The sequence below is a fragment of the Dendronephthya gigantea genome, unplaced genomic scaffold (genome assembly GCF_004324835.1).
Source record: "Dendronephthya gigantea isolate DGI-Jeju-01 unplaced genomic scaffold, DenGig_1.0 000002F, whole genome shotgun sequence".
Taxonomy (NCBI): Eukaryota; Metazoa; Cnidaria; class Anthozoa; order Malacalcyonacea; family Nephtheidae; genus Dendronephthya; species Dendronephthya gigantea.
In genome coordinates, this window is record NW_021163012.1 from 1,703,048 (window position 1) to 1,719,192 (window position 16,145).

The following is a 16,145-nucleotide window of genomic DNA, read 5'->3' on the forward strand; positions in this document are numbered from 1 at the left end:
GTCGAAGCGATAAACGAACCTAATAGACACTATCAAACCTGGAACGACTCCACCATTTTACCATTGATAATGTACTCGACCATCATCACCAAGTACGATCTGACCACTTGCCAGTAACTCCATCGCCTTGGGATAACAGACATGTTCAGCTTTTTTCACCCGTTCCTGCAGGATTACCACCGTGTCCTTTGGAAGCACAGGGACTGCTTCTTGAGCGACTATGGCGCCGGCGTCTACCTCCTCCTGTTTGACAAAAAAGTAGAATGGATTAGCGCTAATTAGTGCCTTTTCACTGCCATGTCCGCCAAACGAACTTCGCTTGGAGTTCCAATAAAACAAAACTGCATTTCTAGACTTCAAGAAGGACAACTTGAAACTGTTATAAGTTTAATCCCAAACCTCAAAGAGAGATTGAGCTTACTAGATATCGGGGAAGAACAGCTTAAAACGCATAGTCTAGATTAATGGCTCACCGCAACAAAGTGTACTGTACAACCGCTAATTTTCACTCCAGCCTTGAGGACATCTCTGTGAGCGTGCATGCCTTTGAACGACGGCAACAAGGACGGGTGGGTGTTCAACATTTTGCCTCGCCACTTGTTCACGAACATCCCAGTCAAAATTCTCATAAATCCAGCCAAAAGCACAAACTCTACGCCGGCCTCTTCCAAAGCTACGTCCAACGCCATGTCGAAGTCGGTCCTTGAGGAGAAACTCTTGTGATTTATCACCTGAAACACATAAACTCTCAGCACAACTTCAATTCAAATCAAATCCTTTTGGAATAACAGATAAAACGCAATGATAGGATGAAACCTTACCACAGTTGGTATTCCAGCTTTCTTAGCGCGCGTCAAGCCTTGAACCCCTTCGACGTTGGATATAACTAAGACGATTTCAGCTGAGCTTTCTGGCTTTGCCGCGTGATCGATGAGGGCCTGGAGATTAGTGCCTGAGCCCGAGATCAACACTCCGATGCGGCTTCTCTTCGTTCGACCAACACCGTTAAGCAGCATGCCTTGCGGGCAACTCGCTTGCAACTTTTCGGGAAAAGCGTCAATGAGCACTGACTCAGAGCTCTCTTGTACCACGCCAATGATGCTGGTCTGTTCTGAGTGTTGCTGCAAGTGTTTCAGAGCGATGAGGGAGTCTTCATTCGCGCACACCAGCACACCGCCCAACCCACAGTTGAATGTACGCAGCATCTCAGTCGGCTCAACATTGCCCGCCTGACTTATCCACCCGAAAACGGGCGGGATGTTCCACAAACCCGCATCCAGACTCACGCCCAAATGCTCAGGTAGCACTCGAGGGATGTTCTCTGTCAAACCTCCGCCTAAACAGAAAGACAGATAAAACGAATTCAAGAAGCGCGCAGCAGTTTATTTTCTTGTCAGGTGAAAAAGTTTTCGTGTCGTATGCTGCTCCCAATGCTACGTACCAGTGACGTGTACAAAAGCTTTCACATTTCCAGACTGCATGAGGGGCAGCACGCTTTTCACATAAATTCTGGTTGGCGAGAGCAGTACTTCGCCCAGGCTCCTGGCTGCGTCGAAAGGACACGGTGAATCAAGAGTCAGGCCTTGTACGTCCATAATTTTTCGCACCAAACTATAGCCGTTGCTGTGAAGACCTGACGAGGCTAGGCCTATGATGACGTCACCAGGTGTAATGAGATTCTTTTGTGGAAGCATCGAAGATCGTTCGACCGCACCGACAGCAAATCCGGCCAAGTCATATTCACCCGATTTGTACATTCCTGGCATTTCTGCTGTCTCACCTACAAAAAGACGATCTATTTACAACTGAACTGTTATACTTGTCGTAACACTGGATCAATAAGAGATGATTCCTACTGGACCTCTAGGAAGAACAGTTCAGAACTGATAGAGCTATCCAGTATAAATAAAGTTAGTTTAGTTTAGGTTTCCTCCTGTAGTAACACTGGATCAAAAAGAGATGATCCTTACTGGACCTCTAGGAAGAACAGTTTCTAAAATAAAGTTATCTCACCTCCTAAAAGAGCACAACCAGCCAATTTACACCCATCGGAAACGCCTTCGATAACTTGCTTGGCGACAGATATCTCGAGTTTACCAGTAGCAAAATAATCGAGAAAGAAGAGCGGTTCTGCGCCGTGAGCCAATATATCGTTGACACACATCGCCACAAGATCAACGCCGATAGTTGAATGCAAGCCACAGCTTTGAGCAATCTGAAGAGACAGGTCAGAACTAGTTGCAATACACTTAGGGCGCTTTCCTTGAATAAGCCTCGCATGATCACAGTACCTTCAATTTCGTACCAACTCCATCGGTTCCGCTGACAAAGACAGGATCCTGATATCCGATCGTTTTCAGGTCAAACAACCCACCAAATCCTCCGAGATCCCCCATGCACCCTGAGCGAAGTGTAGCTCTTGCTAATGGTCTGATCTCTCGGATGAATTCATTACCACTGTCAATACTCACGCCAGCGTCAGCGTACGTCATTTTCACCTTTCTAGAGGAAAAATTGACTTAATTTTAGGCAAAAAAACCCCAAAATATCTTGCAGACTTGAACAGGAATAGAAAAATACGTAAAATTGTCATTGGTCAGTATTAAGCGTGTTTTACAGACCTAAAAGCTTTGTCAGCGATGTCGTTTCTATAATAAGCTTTCTCAAAACTGATTTGTTTCACGGCTTCGTAGGCTTTCCTCTGAGCATCTTTGAGAGTGTCTGATACGGCCACAGCGCAGAGAACTCTTCCTCCGGCTGTCACAAGTTGCTTGCTTTCGGAATCAACTTTTGTACCAGCTTGAAATATGACAATCTCTTTGCTTTCCTAGTTGAAATTACTGAGACGTTAGTGAAGTCTTGTTCAGATTGACAAGATTGACAATAGTTACAGCACGTTTTAACACATTTATAGCAACTACGTCTAAGCTAGACTGATGATGAAATCTGCTACACTGTTCCTTGCCTGGCCAGTCAAGAACCAAGTGTTTAAAACACAACAAAATTTACAGGAAATCCATTATGTCTACAGAATTCCAAGAAAGTGTAATCATCACAACTGTTACCTTGAAAGCATCTGTGCCAAGGATTGGAAATCCTTTGTCATATGAGCCGGGGTAACCACCACTGGTCATGACTACCCCAACGGCCGCCCGGTCTTGATACCATGTTGGTATGGCTGCAGAAAGATCACCACTCACTGCCTCCATAATGGTAGCATAAAGATCAGATTTCATCAGGGGCAGAATTACTTGTGTTTCTAGTATTAATAACAGATTACTTAATGCACTTGAATTCTTTATGAACACTTTCAACCGCTTTACCAAGGCTCAATTACCTGGGTCACCAAAACGACAATTGAATTCAAGTACTTTTGGTCCTTGAGATGTTAACATTATCCCAGCAAAGAGAACACCGACAAAGGGGCAGCCATCTTGGCTCATACCATCCACAGCTTTTCGAAGGACATTTTTCGTAATGTACTCTAATTCTGCCTCTGAAAGCTTATGATAAAAGTACCAAGACATTCATTTTGAACGGTTTAAAGTCCCAATTCATTCAAATACATTCAATTTCACATGAAATGAATTAGAAATGGCAATTGAAGCCAAATGTACTTTTATCATGCAAGAACACACACTTTTCCAAGTTTTACTATTCATACCTCATTGCATGGTGCATAAGCGCCCATGCCACCAGTGTTAGGTCCCAGGTCTCCATTGTATGCTCGTTTATGATCTTGGGCTGCAGGCATGACTGCAATATTTTTCCCGTCAGAAAATGCCAAGACCTGGTTGAATAGACATTTTATTGTGTTAGGACTTCAATATATAATAAAAATAAATAGAAATGAAATTGAATAATTACATGTACTTACAGATATTTCACTTCCCTCAAGTTTCTCCTCAATTACAATGGTACTTCCAGCCTCACCGTGAGCATTATTCTGTAGCAAAAGAAAACCACACTTAGCCGTAATCATCTACAAATCATCTACTTACATCCTTAGATATATATTTTACAGTTCTTTCTCATCAATTGGTAGGGCCAGTTAATGCAATTGATGACTAAAGAGTGTTTGTCCAGGTGCACTTAATTAATTTTACTATTTTGACTAATGCTAGACAAGTGTTTTGAAATGGATGAAGGATTTAAACTACTACCTTGAGCATATTAACAACAGCTTTTTCTGCCTCATCTGAATCCTGGGCTACCACCACACCCTTTCCTGCGGCTAGCCCACTTGCCTTCACCACCAATGCTGGATACCCTGCTGAACGGACGTGACTACAAGCCAGTTCACAGTCTGTAAAAGTCTTAAAACGTGCTGTAGGAATACCGTGTCTTATCATAAAATCTTTGGCAAATGCTTTACTGGTTTCAATTCTAGCGGCATTTTTTGTCGGTCCAAAACATGAAATGCCAAATTTTGACAAGTAATCAACTAACCCATCCGCCAATGGCGCTTCGGGGCCCACAACAACTAAATCCACACTTGCTTCTGAACAAAACGACTTCACAGTAGAATGATCAGCAACATTTACTTTGACTACATTCTCGATTTTGTCCGTAAAGCGATTACCCTCTTGAGAACATCCCCCATTCCCTGGAGCGACGTAAACTTTTTGAACGTGCTCAGACTGAGCCAATTTCCAAGCCAAACAATGCTCTCTGCCTCCGCTACCGATGACCAGCACATTGTCAGACATTACCAAAAAGGTTTTACGACGGTTTTTAACAATTTTAAAGAGTTATAGTGGTAAAAAACCTCAGTAAGTATGCGCTTTTAAAACATGTGTTTTCAGGAAAAATTCACACGTGCGAAGTTTAAAAACACTTAAGCTGCATACTTTATCTTGTATGGGTGTACTGACTGTAGGACTGTTCAGTGATTCAAGAGAGATCAGTTAGATATCTCAATCCAGGTTACTAGTTACTATAGAGTTCAGTACAAACTGATCTAAATAGAATCTGGATTTACAAAGTAATCAAATGTGAAAGTTGAATAATAGTAGAACAAAATGGATGAAAATCAGAAAAAAATATGAAAATGAAGAATCTGAACATTTTCAACCAAATAGTGATGCGTGAAGTAGGTCTGCAGAATCCAAGGAAGCTTGCTGAACTTAAAAAGACTGAACGAGTCTGTTCCTTGCATCTATATTCAGACAAAACGTTTGAGGATATTCATACTGGTGGAGTTAATTCACTGTCACTTTCTCCTGACATAAATGGAAAGAGATATTTGCTGTCTACTGCATCAAGAGGAACTATTGCAATTCATGCTTTGAATGCTAGCGTTGGGAAGACTTGTAATGTTATTGCAAAAGTTGACCAAAGCTCACCATACATGCATAAATTGAATGTCGAAACAGTTAGTTGGTACCCACACGACTCTGGAATATTTCTCTCAAGGTGATGGTCATTCTTTAGAAAAAGCCCAAAGTATAAAAGTAATTCTTAGAGAGAGAAGCTGTAATATAAACTTTGAGTTGGTTTGACATTACCGTATGTGTTACAACAGGAAAGAACCATTGCTAATTTATTTATAACATGGTATTCAGCAGGCCTGCATGTAATCTTGCTTTATTTCATTGCAGCTCTGTGGATGGAGTCATTAAAGTGTGGGACACAAATACCTTGGAATCTGTTGAAGACTTCATAGTGCAAGACATGGTCTATCGTCATCAGATGTCTCCAATTGCTACATCACATTCTCTTGTTGCTGCAGCTTGCAAAGACTCCAGGATCTACCTTGCAGACTTGAATTCCGGTTCAGCTTCACATATTCTCAAGGGACACCGAGAAGCTGTTCTCTCGCTGGCATGGTCAACCAGGGATCCGTTCATTCTTGCGAGCGGCGGCTGTGATAACAGGGTTCTACTTTGGGATATCCTGGCCTCGATGCGATGCTTTAGTTAGACCAACACAATGGCAAACAGACATCTGAATTTGCCAAATACAAAACTGCACATAATGGCAATGTCAATGCAATGTCCTTTACATCAAATGGATTGTATTTAGTAACCTATGGAACAGACGATCGCGCCAGATTGTGGGACGTTTCGAGTGGTCGAAACTGCCTGGTTAATTATGGTCGTATACATAATTCTTGTAACAAAGGGATTCAAATAGCCATCAGTGACACAAACAAAGAGTTAGCATTCCTTCCAACTTCTTCTTGGATTACAGCAGTTGATATACACACTGGAAAACATATTATGAAATTAAAAGGAGCTTATCGTTTTGTAAATTGCTGTGTCTATGAGGAGAACTTTCAGGAGTTATACAGTGGGTCAAATGATACATTCATTTTGGCTTGGCTGCCAAAAGGGAAGCAAGTTAAGGATGATGAGACCTGTGTTGAATACGATGATGATTTAAGGACAAAACACGGCCCCAGCGTATACCAGGACACTTGGAGCAGTGACGAAGATAATTAAGTAAAACATTAATTAATTAATCTTTATACATACAGCTTATTTAATAATTAAAGCTTGTCTTTTCAGGTAATATACACCTTGAACTCTAAAATGCAAGAGTTGATGGATTATTTATTACTTATTGTCAGTGCAATAACACCATATTCTGGTAACATCGACCCAGACTATTTTTTTATTTAACCTTATCATGATCAAATATACCATATTCTGGATCAAATATACCATAGGTCATATGTATATTCAATGAACTTTGCAAACTGCAATTGTTTTTAGTTCTTAAAGTGCTCGAACACTAGCCATAATGCAGCTGTTTTTACAAGATGTCTTCACCAGAAACTTCTGTCCGAAGATGACAGAAACCTTCTCCTTAAACATGATAACAACTTGATTGAATTGACAGCCAGAATCTGGCCCAGTGCTAATCTTACTGTCTTTGATATACCCAAGTTCAAACCAGTACATAAGTCCATCAGCAATTCCCTCTTTGCATGCTGTCACATGCTTTTCACAAGTTATATTTAGCAGTGAGAGAAGTGACTCATCATCATGTGGTTTCGAAAAGTCCATTGCAAGAAGCATCTCTGGAACAGTTAGAGTGTCAAAAGGGTTACTTTTAACATCAACATCAATTTGGTTCACAACTTGAAAAGTGTTCATAAAACCTGCAAGAATGAATAAAAGTTATTTAGTTTCATTTTATCAATAGACTTTTTAATACAGATTTAGACAAATTGGGTAGCATTTGTTTGTAAACGCTATTCATAATGAAGTTAATCACTTTTGTAATCATTTTAACCTGAGGTCAAGGTGACTTAAAAATATTCTTCAAATTTCATATTGCTATCATGTATTTGTCTGAAGTTACATTTGTGTCGCAAATTCTCAAATTGGGACGCACTGCAAGGAAGTATAAAAGAATAACCTGCAATATTTAGGCCTAAAGTGACATCTTTGCTTGTCACAAGGCTTTTCTGACATAAAGAACTTGAGCTGATCAACATGCCCCAGACTTCAATTCGTCTTGGCAAGACTATCCCAGTATCTTCACACAGCACACATCCCTTGGCCAACACTATATCTTCTATCACTCCTTGCCTTAGTTGGCCACCTGGCTCAACAGGATCTACAATCAAAATGCCCCATCCTTTGGTTCCAGCTAGTTCTTCAAGAGGTTTATCAAAGAAGCAAAGATCTTCTGATTTCCCTGTCTGACCAGCTATTGTGTTCAAACACTGCATGAAATCCTTGTTGTTTGATAAACAAACTACTGGTGAAAACCTAGACCATATGGCAAAAAGTGGGTTGAAACTGGGTGAGCTACATAGAACAATACAACCAAGGGTTGATTCTTCAGCCAAGTCTTGTGTGGGCAATATTTTCAGCTTTTCAAATGCATCGGAAAGTGCTTCATTGCAAATCTCAGTGAATTTAGTATCATTTAACTTGCTAATGTCTTGATATGGCAAAACCATGGATATGTGATCTCCTACAATAGAGTTCAAATCATGTTCAGTCACTTGAAGATCACTTGACTTGCATACTCTTTGGCATGGCATACTCTTTGCAGTATCATCAGCAGCTAATGTAAAATTAGGATTCCTTGCTATGCCTTGAACTTCCAAATAAATTGCATTATTCACCAGTCTTACATTTAAACTGACTTTTTCTCCAGTCTTCACTGATCTCTCACTTTCCAGAAGTTGGCAAGGATACACAGCCTGCTCCCAGCAAACACTGCAACCGGGAGCACTGGACAGAGTTTCGTGTGGATCCAACCTTAGTTCAAACCACACCATTATCGCATCCAAACAACCAGACCTTACAACAGGGAGCGTAAGTTCCAATGTAGCTTCGCAAATATACTTCTCAGGTGTTTGAAAATCATAGGAAGTGATGTGAAAAGGTTCAGAAAGTGTTGTATGTTCTACACAACTCATTTCCTCAGTTGTATAAGGCTCTGTTCCCTTTTCTGACATCTCGGCACCATGAATCTGAATGATACCGACATCATGGCTAAAAATATCTTTCTTCACTCGGGAGTAATTTTTTATTTTTTCACATTGGATAAGTTGCCCATATACCATAGCACTCTCAGGGATAATCTGAGTCTTCTGGTTGCTTGTTAAAAGCTCTTGTTTTGCATGGGTTAAAGTGTCTATAATACCTTCCCCAAGTAACCCGCAATCCAAGGTCTCAGTTACTATTAGTGAGACCTTTTCAGGCATGTCCTCAGGAATTGTCAAATCCTGTGACTTTTTGTTGATTATGTGGATTGAATCTCTCATTTGATTGGCCATCAGGATATCCAACGAAAGATCATACATTGTTTTTGACATTTCACAAGCATATACTTCCTTCGCCCCTGACTGGATAGCAAACATGCTTAGGATACATGTTCCGCTACCAATATCCAAAACCTGATTGCAACCATTATTCATAGATCGGTTTATCGCATTTCTATAGGCCTCGTTTCGGCCCTTATCATTAAGCATTCGAAAATGCCACCTCTCAACTAGTAGATTTGCAATTGAGTCAAGATTCTCTGCTGCATTGTTGTGCTGTGGGTCAAGCTTGAGTGCTCGGCGAAAATTTAAAGCAGCCTCATCAAACATATTCAATTGGAACAGGGTGGAACCAACAATGTTTGCAATTTCTGCAGAGTCTGGGAACAGTCTGCTAGCTTCCCTTAGACACTTTACCAAATCTTCTGCTTTATTATGTTCTGCTAAAATACCGCTCCAGCTCTTCAAGGCGAATAGAAAATCGTCGTGAACTTGATCTCTAAACAACGGTATGGTGTGGACAATATAGGCAAAGTAGGACAATGCTTTGCCATAGTCTTTTCTTAGTAAAAGCTCATTTGCTGTGTCTAAAATTTCTTCAGCCTGACCAGGAATACCTTTTCTATCACTTGAATTTGAATTACATGTAGATTTTGACTTTGTTCCTCCCAAATTTGCCGGTGAAGGGGGACCAGCAGCTAAACCTTGGCTTTCCAAATTAGCAGCCATATTGGTTTTCACTCCAGTGTGACGAGACGACTATAGTTCAGTCGCCAGCGACAGTTCACCATGGCAACCAATATCATCAATATTTCTGTTCCATTTTTATAATATAGTACATTTACTGTAATTTTGCTTGTTTTCCACTAGTTTTTGTGACGTTTTACGGCTTTTGGGCAACATTTTCAACCAAAAATGGCATCACCGTCAATTCCTGACTTTATGGAACGAAAAGGATCGTTATTCCTCCGCTCTGATCACATGGACTACGGCAGAGCAACACTGGTGTCAAATTGGTATATAAAAATATATCCTTGTATCTAGATAGACGATTAATTACTCAACATTTTTCATTGTCAATTTTCCTCTATTCTCCAAGGCACCAAGCTCGAGAGTCTGAGCCAAAAGACCGTGATACCAATGAACTGTCAACCAAGAGAAAGTTGCATCTTTCATCCTACAAAAGAATTGGAAATGGAGACAGTAATACAGTAAGCAGAAGTGCACTTGTTTTCTTTACAGATCACAAGACATTGCTCCTTGTACTTTTACTTAGACATGCAGGTACACCTTAGGTTAATTGCCTCAGCTGTAATGAGTTACAAAGACACACCAAAAGATAAGATTCTGCTAGCACAATGCCAAAACAAAATTAACCATAATTTCATTTTCAGTCATCATTTGTATCAACCAGCCATGACCAAATGCAAGAAGCAGTCAGATTGAAAGATGATTTTCAGCCTAAAGTAACAAGAGTATCAATGATAAATCAGGATAATTTTGAACATGCTAATTTAAGTCGGTGGGTATCATGCATTGCTTCATGATGATGTACTGGTAAATTGTATTTTTTAGTGTCTTAATCTTTTTCCATTCTCTATATATTCACACAGTGATACAGGATGCCCTGATCGAGGATACGGTAGTGTCCTACCAAGACATTCAAAGGATCACAACAAAAGGTCAGTAACCATAGGCAGTTCAGCAAATTATCAGGTGATGATAGGTCAAGCAATCATTGAAACAGTCACTTCATCATTGTATCCATAACTCATTCTTCATGCAATGGTACCATATGATTATTACTAATACACACCCTTTTATTAGGTACTTTGATACAACTCAAAGAGTCGATTATCAGCCTCCGCATCCTTACGCACCTAAGGTAGTTCTAATTAAATCAATAATGCATGATTGGAGATCATTTTGAGAACTAATTAAGAGGCAAATAAAAAATACATCTTATTCATTTCTTCCTTATCTTTTTAAAAGACACCAGACGTTGACAATCCTTATGAATACAACTCGTCACCCCTGTGGAAAAAATGTCACTCGCAGTTCACAGACGTGGATGATTATCGTCGCCATGGTAACAACACATGGCACAACCAGAGTGGTTGCTATGCCAACCAGGATGTACGTGGGACTGTTGTTCCAAAAACTGACACTATACCTGAAAGGTTACTCTAATCAACTATTTTAATTGTACATAAAATTAGTTTCAGAATTTGAGCAGATATGCAATTTAAGAAATATACAGTAAGTTAAGTATTTTACATTTGTTAAACACAGTGTTTGATATTGTGTAGTCAAAATTTTAGACACTGGCTGAGCAGTTGAAATTATTAAATCTAATGCATAATATTTAGTTGGATTGACTGCCTGAGAAACATGAAGTGGTGGATTGAATTAACCAAGATTACAAACTTAGGGGTTTGAAGAGATTAAATTAATCCAGTTTTCATAACAGAATGCAGATTTATAACATTGTGTTGCCAAACAGTGTCTTGCCAAACACATGGCACTCACCCCCACAAAAATCCCCTGGGGTGGTACCCCCCTGAAAAAATCAGGTCAGAGTCCAACTCCAACACACCATTGCCTACACCTTATTCACAAGCTGAGTTAGTCTACATCCTCTTCATCGCTGAAATACGAGTCTTTCTTGATGATTTTCTTGTGTTTTGCATGACGTGATGAACTCTCCCCTTGATTCGCCTTTCGATCGCGTTCAGCTAAAGCTGCCGACTCTGCAATAGCCGCGCTCAAGCTGTCGTTATAAGGATCCTCGATGTAATCCTCGTCGTCGTCTTCATCTTCAAAATTCGCTGCTCTAAAATTTTAGAAACCAGATTGTGAAAGCTAGAAAACAAGGTAAAGTTTCAGGTTTCGCTACTCACGTATCTTCGTCTTCGTATTTTCTTTTGCGTTTTTCTTTCTTCGGAGGGGGCTCGCGATCTCCTAACATATTTTTCGGACAGTTGTAGCTGAGATGGCCGTCATCCTTGTGGGAAAGACTCATTTGAGCAAAAAAATTACAGCTAAGATAGCAAAGAAAGTATTCAACTTTTCATATGACAAGTGAATGAAAAAGTTGAGGGTTAGCCGATCGAGTAAGACAGCAAAATGGATGACAAAGCCAGGCTTAGATGGGAAATTGATTGGGCAAGTATTTCTCGACTAAAATGTCGCACGATCGACTTTTTGCGATCGCCTTCTTTTGAAATAGAAACAGTCAAGCGGAATTAATCCCATTAGATGAGCTTGAACGAACACATTCCAAAAGAAGGCGATCGCAAAGAATCGATCTCGCGACATTTTGCATTGAATGGAAATCCGCCTTTACTGGCTTTAGACAGAACCTCACAGATGCATTTTTGGTGATGGGTCAACAAGAGTACCTGGAGGCTGGACCATTTGGGCATTTTTATATCCATTACAAGTATGTCAGGGAATATAATAGTGAGTATTATCCGGGAGCGTGGAAATCCTATGAGAACTCGCCATATAGATTTAGCTGAGAAGAATGAAGAACACGGTCATACCCCACATTCATAGCAACGTGATTTATCTGGGTAATATTTCTTGCGAATGAACTCAGTAGCACGGCCATTGTCCTTCGCGATACAACATTTAATTGTACGACCAAACATCTGAAAAATACGAATGTAATATAGCCACTGACTTACACTTGATAATATACCTCTAATATAGGTCAGTGAATATAGAGGTCCAATAAGGATCATCTTTTATTGATCCAGTGTTACAACAGGAAACCTATTAGGTAAACTAGCTTTATTTATACTGGATAGCTTTATCAGTTCCACCAAGAGTTTTGATGTGTGTAGATGTCATTTCTTATTGATCCAGTGTTACTACAGGAGGAAACCTAAACTAAACTAACTTTATTTATATACTGGATAGCTCTATCAGTTCTAAACTGTTCTTCCTAGAGGTCCAGTAAGGATCATCTCTTATTGATCCAGTGTTACTACAGAAGGACACAACTATTTTAGGAAAATAAAATCATGCATACTTGTTTCCTATTGATAGCACTGACAGCTTTTTGAGCTGAGTCTCTGTCCAAGAACAAAATAAAAGCGACGCCTTTACTTTCTCTCGATACTTTGTCTCTGACAATCGTCACTCTAAAATTACATAAAGATGGAGAGCATTTAACGGGATAGAAGTCTCATGCAAACTCTCGCTTACCAAATCTTATCAACTATTAATTTGTCTTCCCTCAAACAAGGCTCACATACTTGACTACTTTGCCGTACTTTTCAAAAATCTGAAAATGAAAGAAGAAGTGGACATTACTCAAATACTTCTTATTCTGAGGGACTGGGAGAGCTTATGAAAATGAATGCAATAATGGACAATTTACATGTTGCATGCATGGAGAATAATGTTAAATTGTTTATTATAGAGATGTAGACGATTCTCGAAGGCCGGAAAACTACTAGAAGTCTACATGAGTGGGGGAGGAGACGAGACACATGCAGGCTCTCCCAAGTAGCAATTTTGTCTGGAATGCAGATAAGGATCGATCAACTCCAAGTCTGGCCAGAATGACTGAGTGTAAATTAAGAAAACGAGATCTATACATCACAAAACTCTTGAAAAATGCACGCGATTATATTTTATGAGCTTTATAGACCCGTTCACACGATCAAATTCACTTTTTATCAGTGGTTTTTATATGTAGTTAGGTAGTTTTTTATTGATAAAGCAGTACTGGATCAGTGAGCTATAGAGCTCGCTGTGCTGGATTGGTTTTAGTTGATTTGCTGCCCATGCATATACTTTGCCAGTCAACAGGCAATAAAACATCCATCAGAAGTGAATTGGATCCGACGAAATTGATTGATTCATAAGTCAGCCGGAATAGAGGGGAGAAGACACAGGAAATGCTAATTCCTGCAAGATTGAAGTCTGGGTTTTTTTAACATTTCTTCCTTTTTTTTATCACAGCTTCTTTTCCGGCCGAAACAAACTGCAATCCTCACATCAGACCCAAGTTTCACTCCCGAGATTACGTCTGTGTTTATTGCATTTGCAATGATTCTTAATGGACTCACGCATTGCTTGCTTTTATCGCATGTGAGATCAGAGCAGCCAAGTTGGTGGACACCGAAAAGTTCCTCCGTTTATCAGGTGATAAATATTTGGTTTTTCGTTCAAAATTTTTAACCTATATTGCGGATATATGACATAAATGAAAACAATCTTTTTTCACGCCTGAGTTTAGCCAAGAACTAATAACCTGAGTGTTGAATATTGCCGCTATGCATGAGGCAAGACTATGGGTCTATAGTGTAGAACAACTATTGTGCTGGGTCGAGGTTATTCTGAAGCAGGTCAGGATGGTACAAAACCAAAAAAAGACACTACGGAGATCCAGGTTGAAGGTAGGATTAATAGTACGGTTTATGTCGGGATACGGACTGTATCAATCTGTTCTGCCTAAAATGCACTGAACTGCATCAGCCGTTGGTTACGCAAGTTACGCAATGAGATAACTGGCAACACTTGAACTCTGTGAACAATATCAGCAGGAAATATCTTATCATTTCTTTGAATTAATCGCTAGAAGAGAGCTCTGTTTTTTACGGTCATTAGACGAAACCTACAAGCCTCTTTACGATGAATACGATCTACGAAATACATGGACACCTTTCATGATGTATTTTTGGCATTTTACAGAGAAAAAGATGTTTATGTAAATAACAACGTTAGAATTTAAAGCACTCGCTGATTTCCAATACAAGCTTGAAGTATCCATACCGTTTCTTAGTGTGTCCACCACGATAACACTTATGTTCGAGAGTGTTTATTTGCCGTTGGTGCACGCAAGAGCTTCTAAGAAATCCAGGGTCGTGTTTGCAATAACAAACAGCATAATCGCCACATTTCAGGAGAGTAATTTCAGGGCGTTTTAAATATACGTGATACAAATTAAACACAACCCCTTGTGAATGCTTTATCAGGGAGGGGGTACCAGGAGGGGGGGAGGGGTACCAGGGATGGTGGGGTGCAGTACTGCCAATACAGGTTGAAAGATGATGTTCAAATATTGCCATTTACAGGTCAGTAACGAAATTAAGACAAACTGTTATAATTTTAGATTGCCATCAAATATGTCAACTATATATATTCAAATTTGGAAAAATCCTTATTTTTAGATTTTACCATTTTTAGAATTTTACCATTCTCCCCCTATCCGGCCGGATTTGGTATCCGGTGCTGTTTTTTTTTAACTAACCACTACAACTATATATATTCAAATTGGAAAAAAATTCCTTATTTTCAGATAAGGGTAATTACCATTTTGCCACTGTCTGGCTGGATTTGGTAAAAAATATTAAAATGAGATGATAAAGGCCTAAAAATTCACATCATTAGAACTCACAGTTGCCCTAAATTTTCACCCCTTTAGTAAATCCATCTTTGATTTCACCCACAGGTAGTGCTCATTACATCTACATTATTTGTATACTGCCAATAACAAGTCATGTATCAAGCAGTGGTATCAAGCAACAGGTCTCAACAAAATTTTTTCACCAAGTCCAGTTGCCAATTGCTCATATTGAATAAATTAAATAACAAAAAAATTTGGTTAATACTAATAATAATTCAATTCCAGCCTTAATACTATCAACATGATTGAAAATGTTTGAAATGTCCACGGGAGACAGCAGAGTCATTATCTGAGGCACATTCACTGGAAACTAATATACAACAAACATTGTTTGCAGGGATGAGATGTGTAGTAATTCCCAAACATGATATTGCATTGTCTAGTTGTTAATATAGTCTATAGAGTTTAAAGTGTTTAGGGGACTTTAATTTGTCAAGAGCTGCAAAGCATTTTAATAATATAAACGACTCTGGATTTGCAAACTTTGTGCTAACAGGTTTGACTTTTTTCATGTTGGCAAGGAAGGGTAATTTACAAAGGACCTTATTTTCGCGCTTTCTTTGGACGAAGATTCTTCGACCATTCCCAAATTATTTTTAGACACAATAGACAAACGATATCAAAGGATATATGTAAAGACCTGCAAATTGAAAAACATCCCTAATATAAAATACATCAATAGTAACACAGTAAACACTGAAGCAAAATGCGGTTTATCTGACCTTATGCAGATCATTGTTTGTCAAAGAATAAGGTAAATTTCCAACGTAAATTGTTGACTTGCTCGGTGCCAGCCCACCACTCATCTTCCACTCACAACTTAAATTAAAAACCTTTGTTAAAAATTTCTGCACGAAATCAGGCCATAATAATAAAAGAGACAGACTGGCCGTCTTTCATACACCCTAATTAAGTTGATAACATTTTTTAAATAACATAAAAAGATCGTTTGCTTATCAAAATTAATATTCTCTTGACGGCCATATTTGATTTTTCTTC

At 39.3% G+C, this 16,145-nt stretch overlaps 5 protein-coding genes across 5 annotated transcripts; 2 read left to right on the forward strand and 3 right to left on the reverse strand.

The window, feature by feature from the left end:
• Positions 1–32: 32 nt before the first annotated feature.
• On the reverse strand, positions 33–4,820 carry LOC114532554 (trifunctional purine biosynthetic protein adenosine-3-like). Its single transcript, XM_028554091.1, has 12 exons — positions 4,164–4,820; positions 3,878–3,946; positions 3,665–3,790; positions 3,338–3,503; positions 3,066–3,259; positions 2,622–2,827; positions 2,292–2,502; positions 2,014–2,215; positions 1,442–1,780; positions 822–1,336; positions 474–731; positions 33–243 (listed from the first exon to the last, which is right to left on the reverse strand). The coding sequence occupies exons 1-12, from the start codon at positions 4,707–4,709 to the stop codon at positions 58–60; spliced, it is 3,018 nt and encodes a 1,005-aa protein (XP_028409892.1). The 5' UTR covers positions 4,710–4,820; the 3' UTR covers positions 33–57.
• A 181-nt stretch (positions 4,821–5,001) lies between these two features.
• Positions 5,002–6,488, forward strand: LOC114536922 (DNA excision repair protein ERCC-8-like). Its single transcript, XM_028558210.1, is given in 3 exon segments — positions 5,002–5,415; positions 5,601–5,914; positions 5,917–6,488. Coding segments are annotated over 3 exon segments (1,212 nt in total). The 5' UTR covers positions 5,002–5,044; the 3' UTR covers positions 6,444–6,488.
• Positions 6,489–6,704: 216 nt separating this feature from the next.
• Positions 6,705–9,487, reverse strand: LOC114536906 (protein arginine N-methyltransferase 9-like). The gene is made up of 2 exons (XM_028558209.1): positions 7,366–9,487; positions 6,705–7,105 (listed from the first exon to the last, which is right to left on the reverse strand). Exons 1-2 carry the CDS (start codon positions 9,452–9,454, stop codon positions 6,720–6,722), a joined length of 2,475 nt encoding a protein of 824 aa, XP_028414010.1. The 5' UTR covers positions 9,455–9,487; the 3' UTR covers positions 6,705–6,719.
• Positions 9,488–9,541: 54 nt separating this feature from the next.
• Positions 9,542–10,938, forward strand: LOC114536163 (protein C9orf135-like). The gene is made up of 6 exons (XM_028557514.1): positions 9,542–9,741; positions 9,825–9,936; positions 10,120–10,247; positions 10,339–10,407; positions 10,553–10,610; positions 10,718–10,938. The coding sequence occupies exons 1-6, from the start codon at positions 9,641–9,643 to the stop codon at positions 10,913–10,915; spliced, it is 666 nt and encodes a 221-aa protein (XP_028413315.1). The 5' UTR covers positions 9,542–9,640; the 3' UTR covers positions 10,916–10,938.
• A 213-nt stretch (positions 10,939–11,151) lies between these two features.
• LOC114536172 (zinc finger CCHC-type and RNA-binding motif-containing protein 1-like) lies at positions 11,152–16,131 on the reverse strand. Its single transcript, XM_028557519.1, has 6 exons — positions 15,869–16,131; positions 12,988–13,016; positions 12,762–12,873; positions 12,271–12,378; positions 11,626–11,729; positions 11,152–11,558 (listed from the first exon to the last, which is right to left on the reverse strand). The coding sequence occupies exons 1-6, from the start codon at positions 15,950–15,952 to the stop codon at positions 11,351–11,353; spliced, it is 645 nt and encodes a 214-aa protein (XP_028413320.1). The 5' UTR covers positions 15,953–16,131; the 3' UTR covers positions 11,152–11,350.
• Positions 16,132–16,145: the final 14 nt, after the last annotated feature.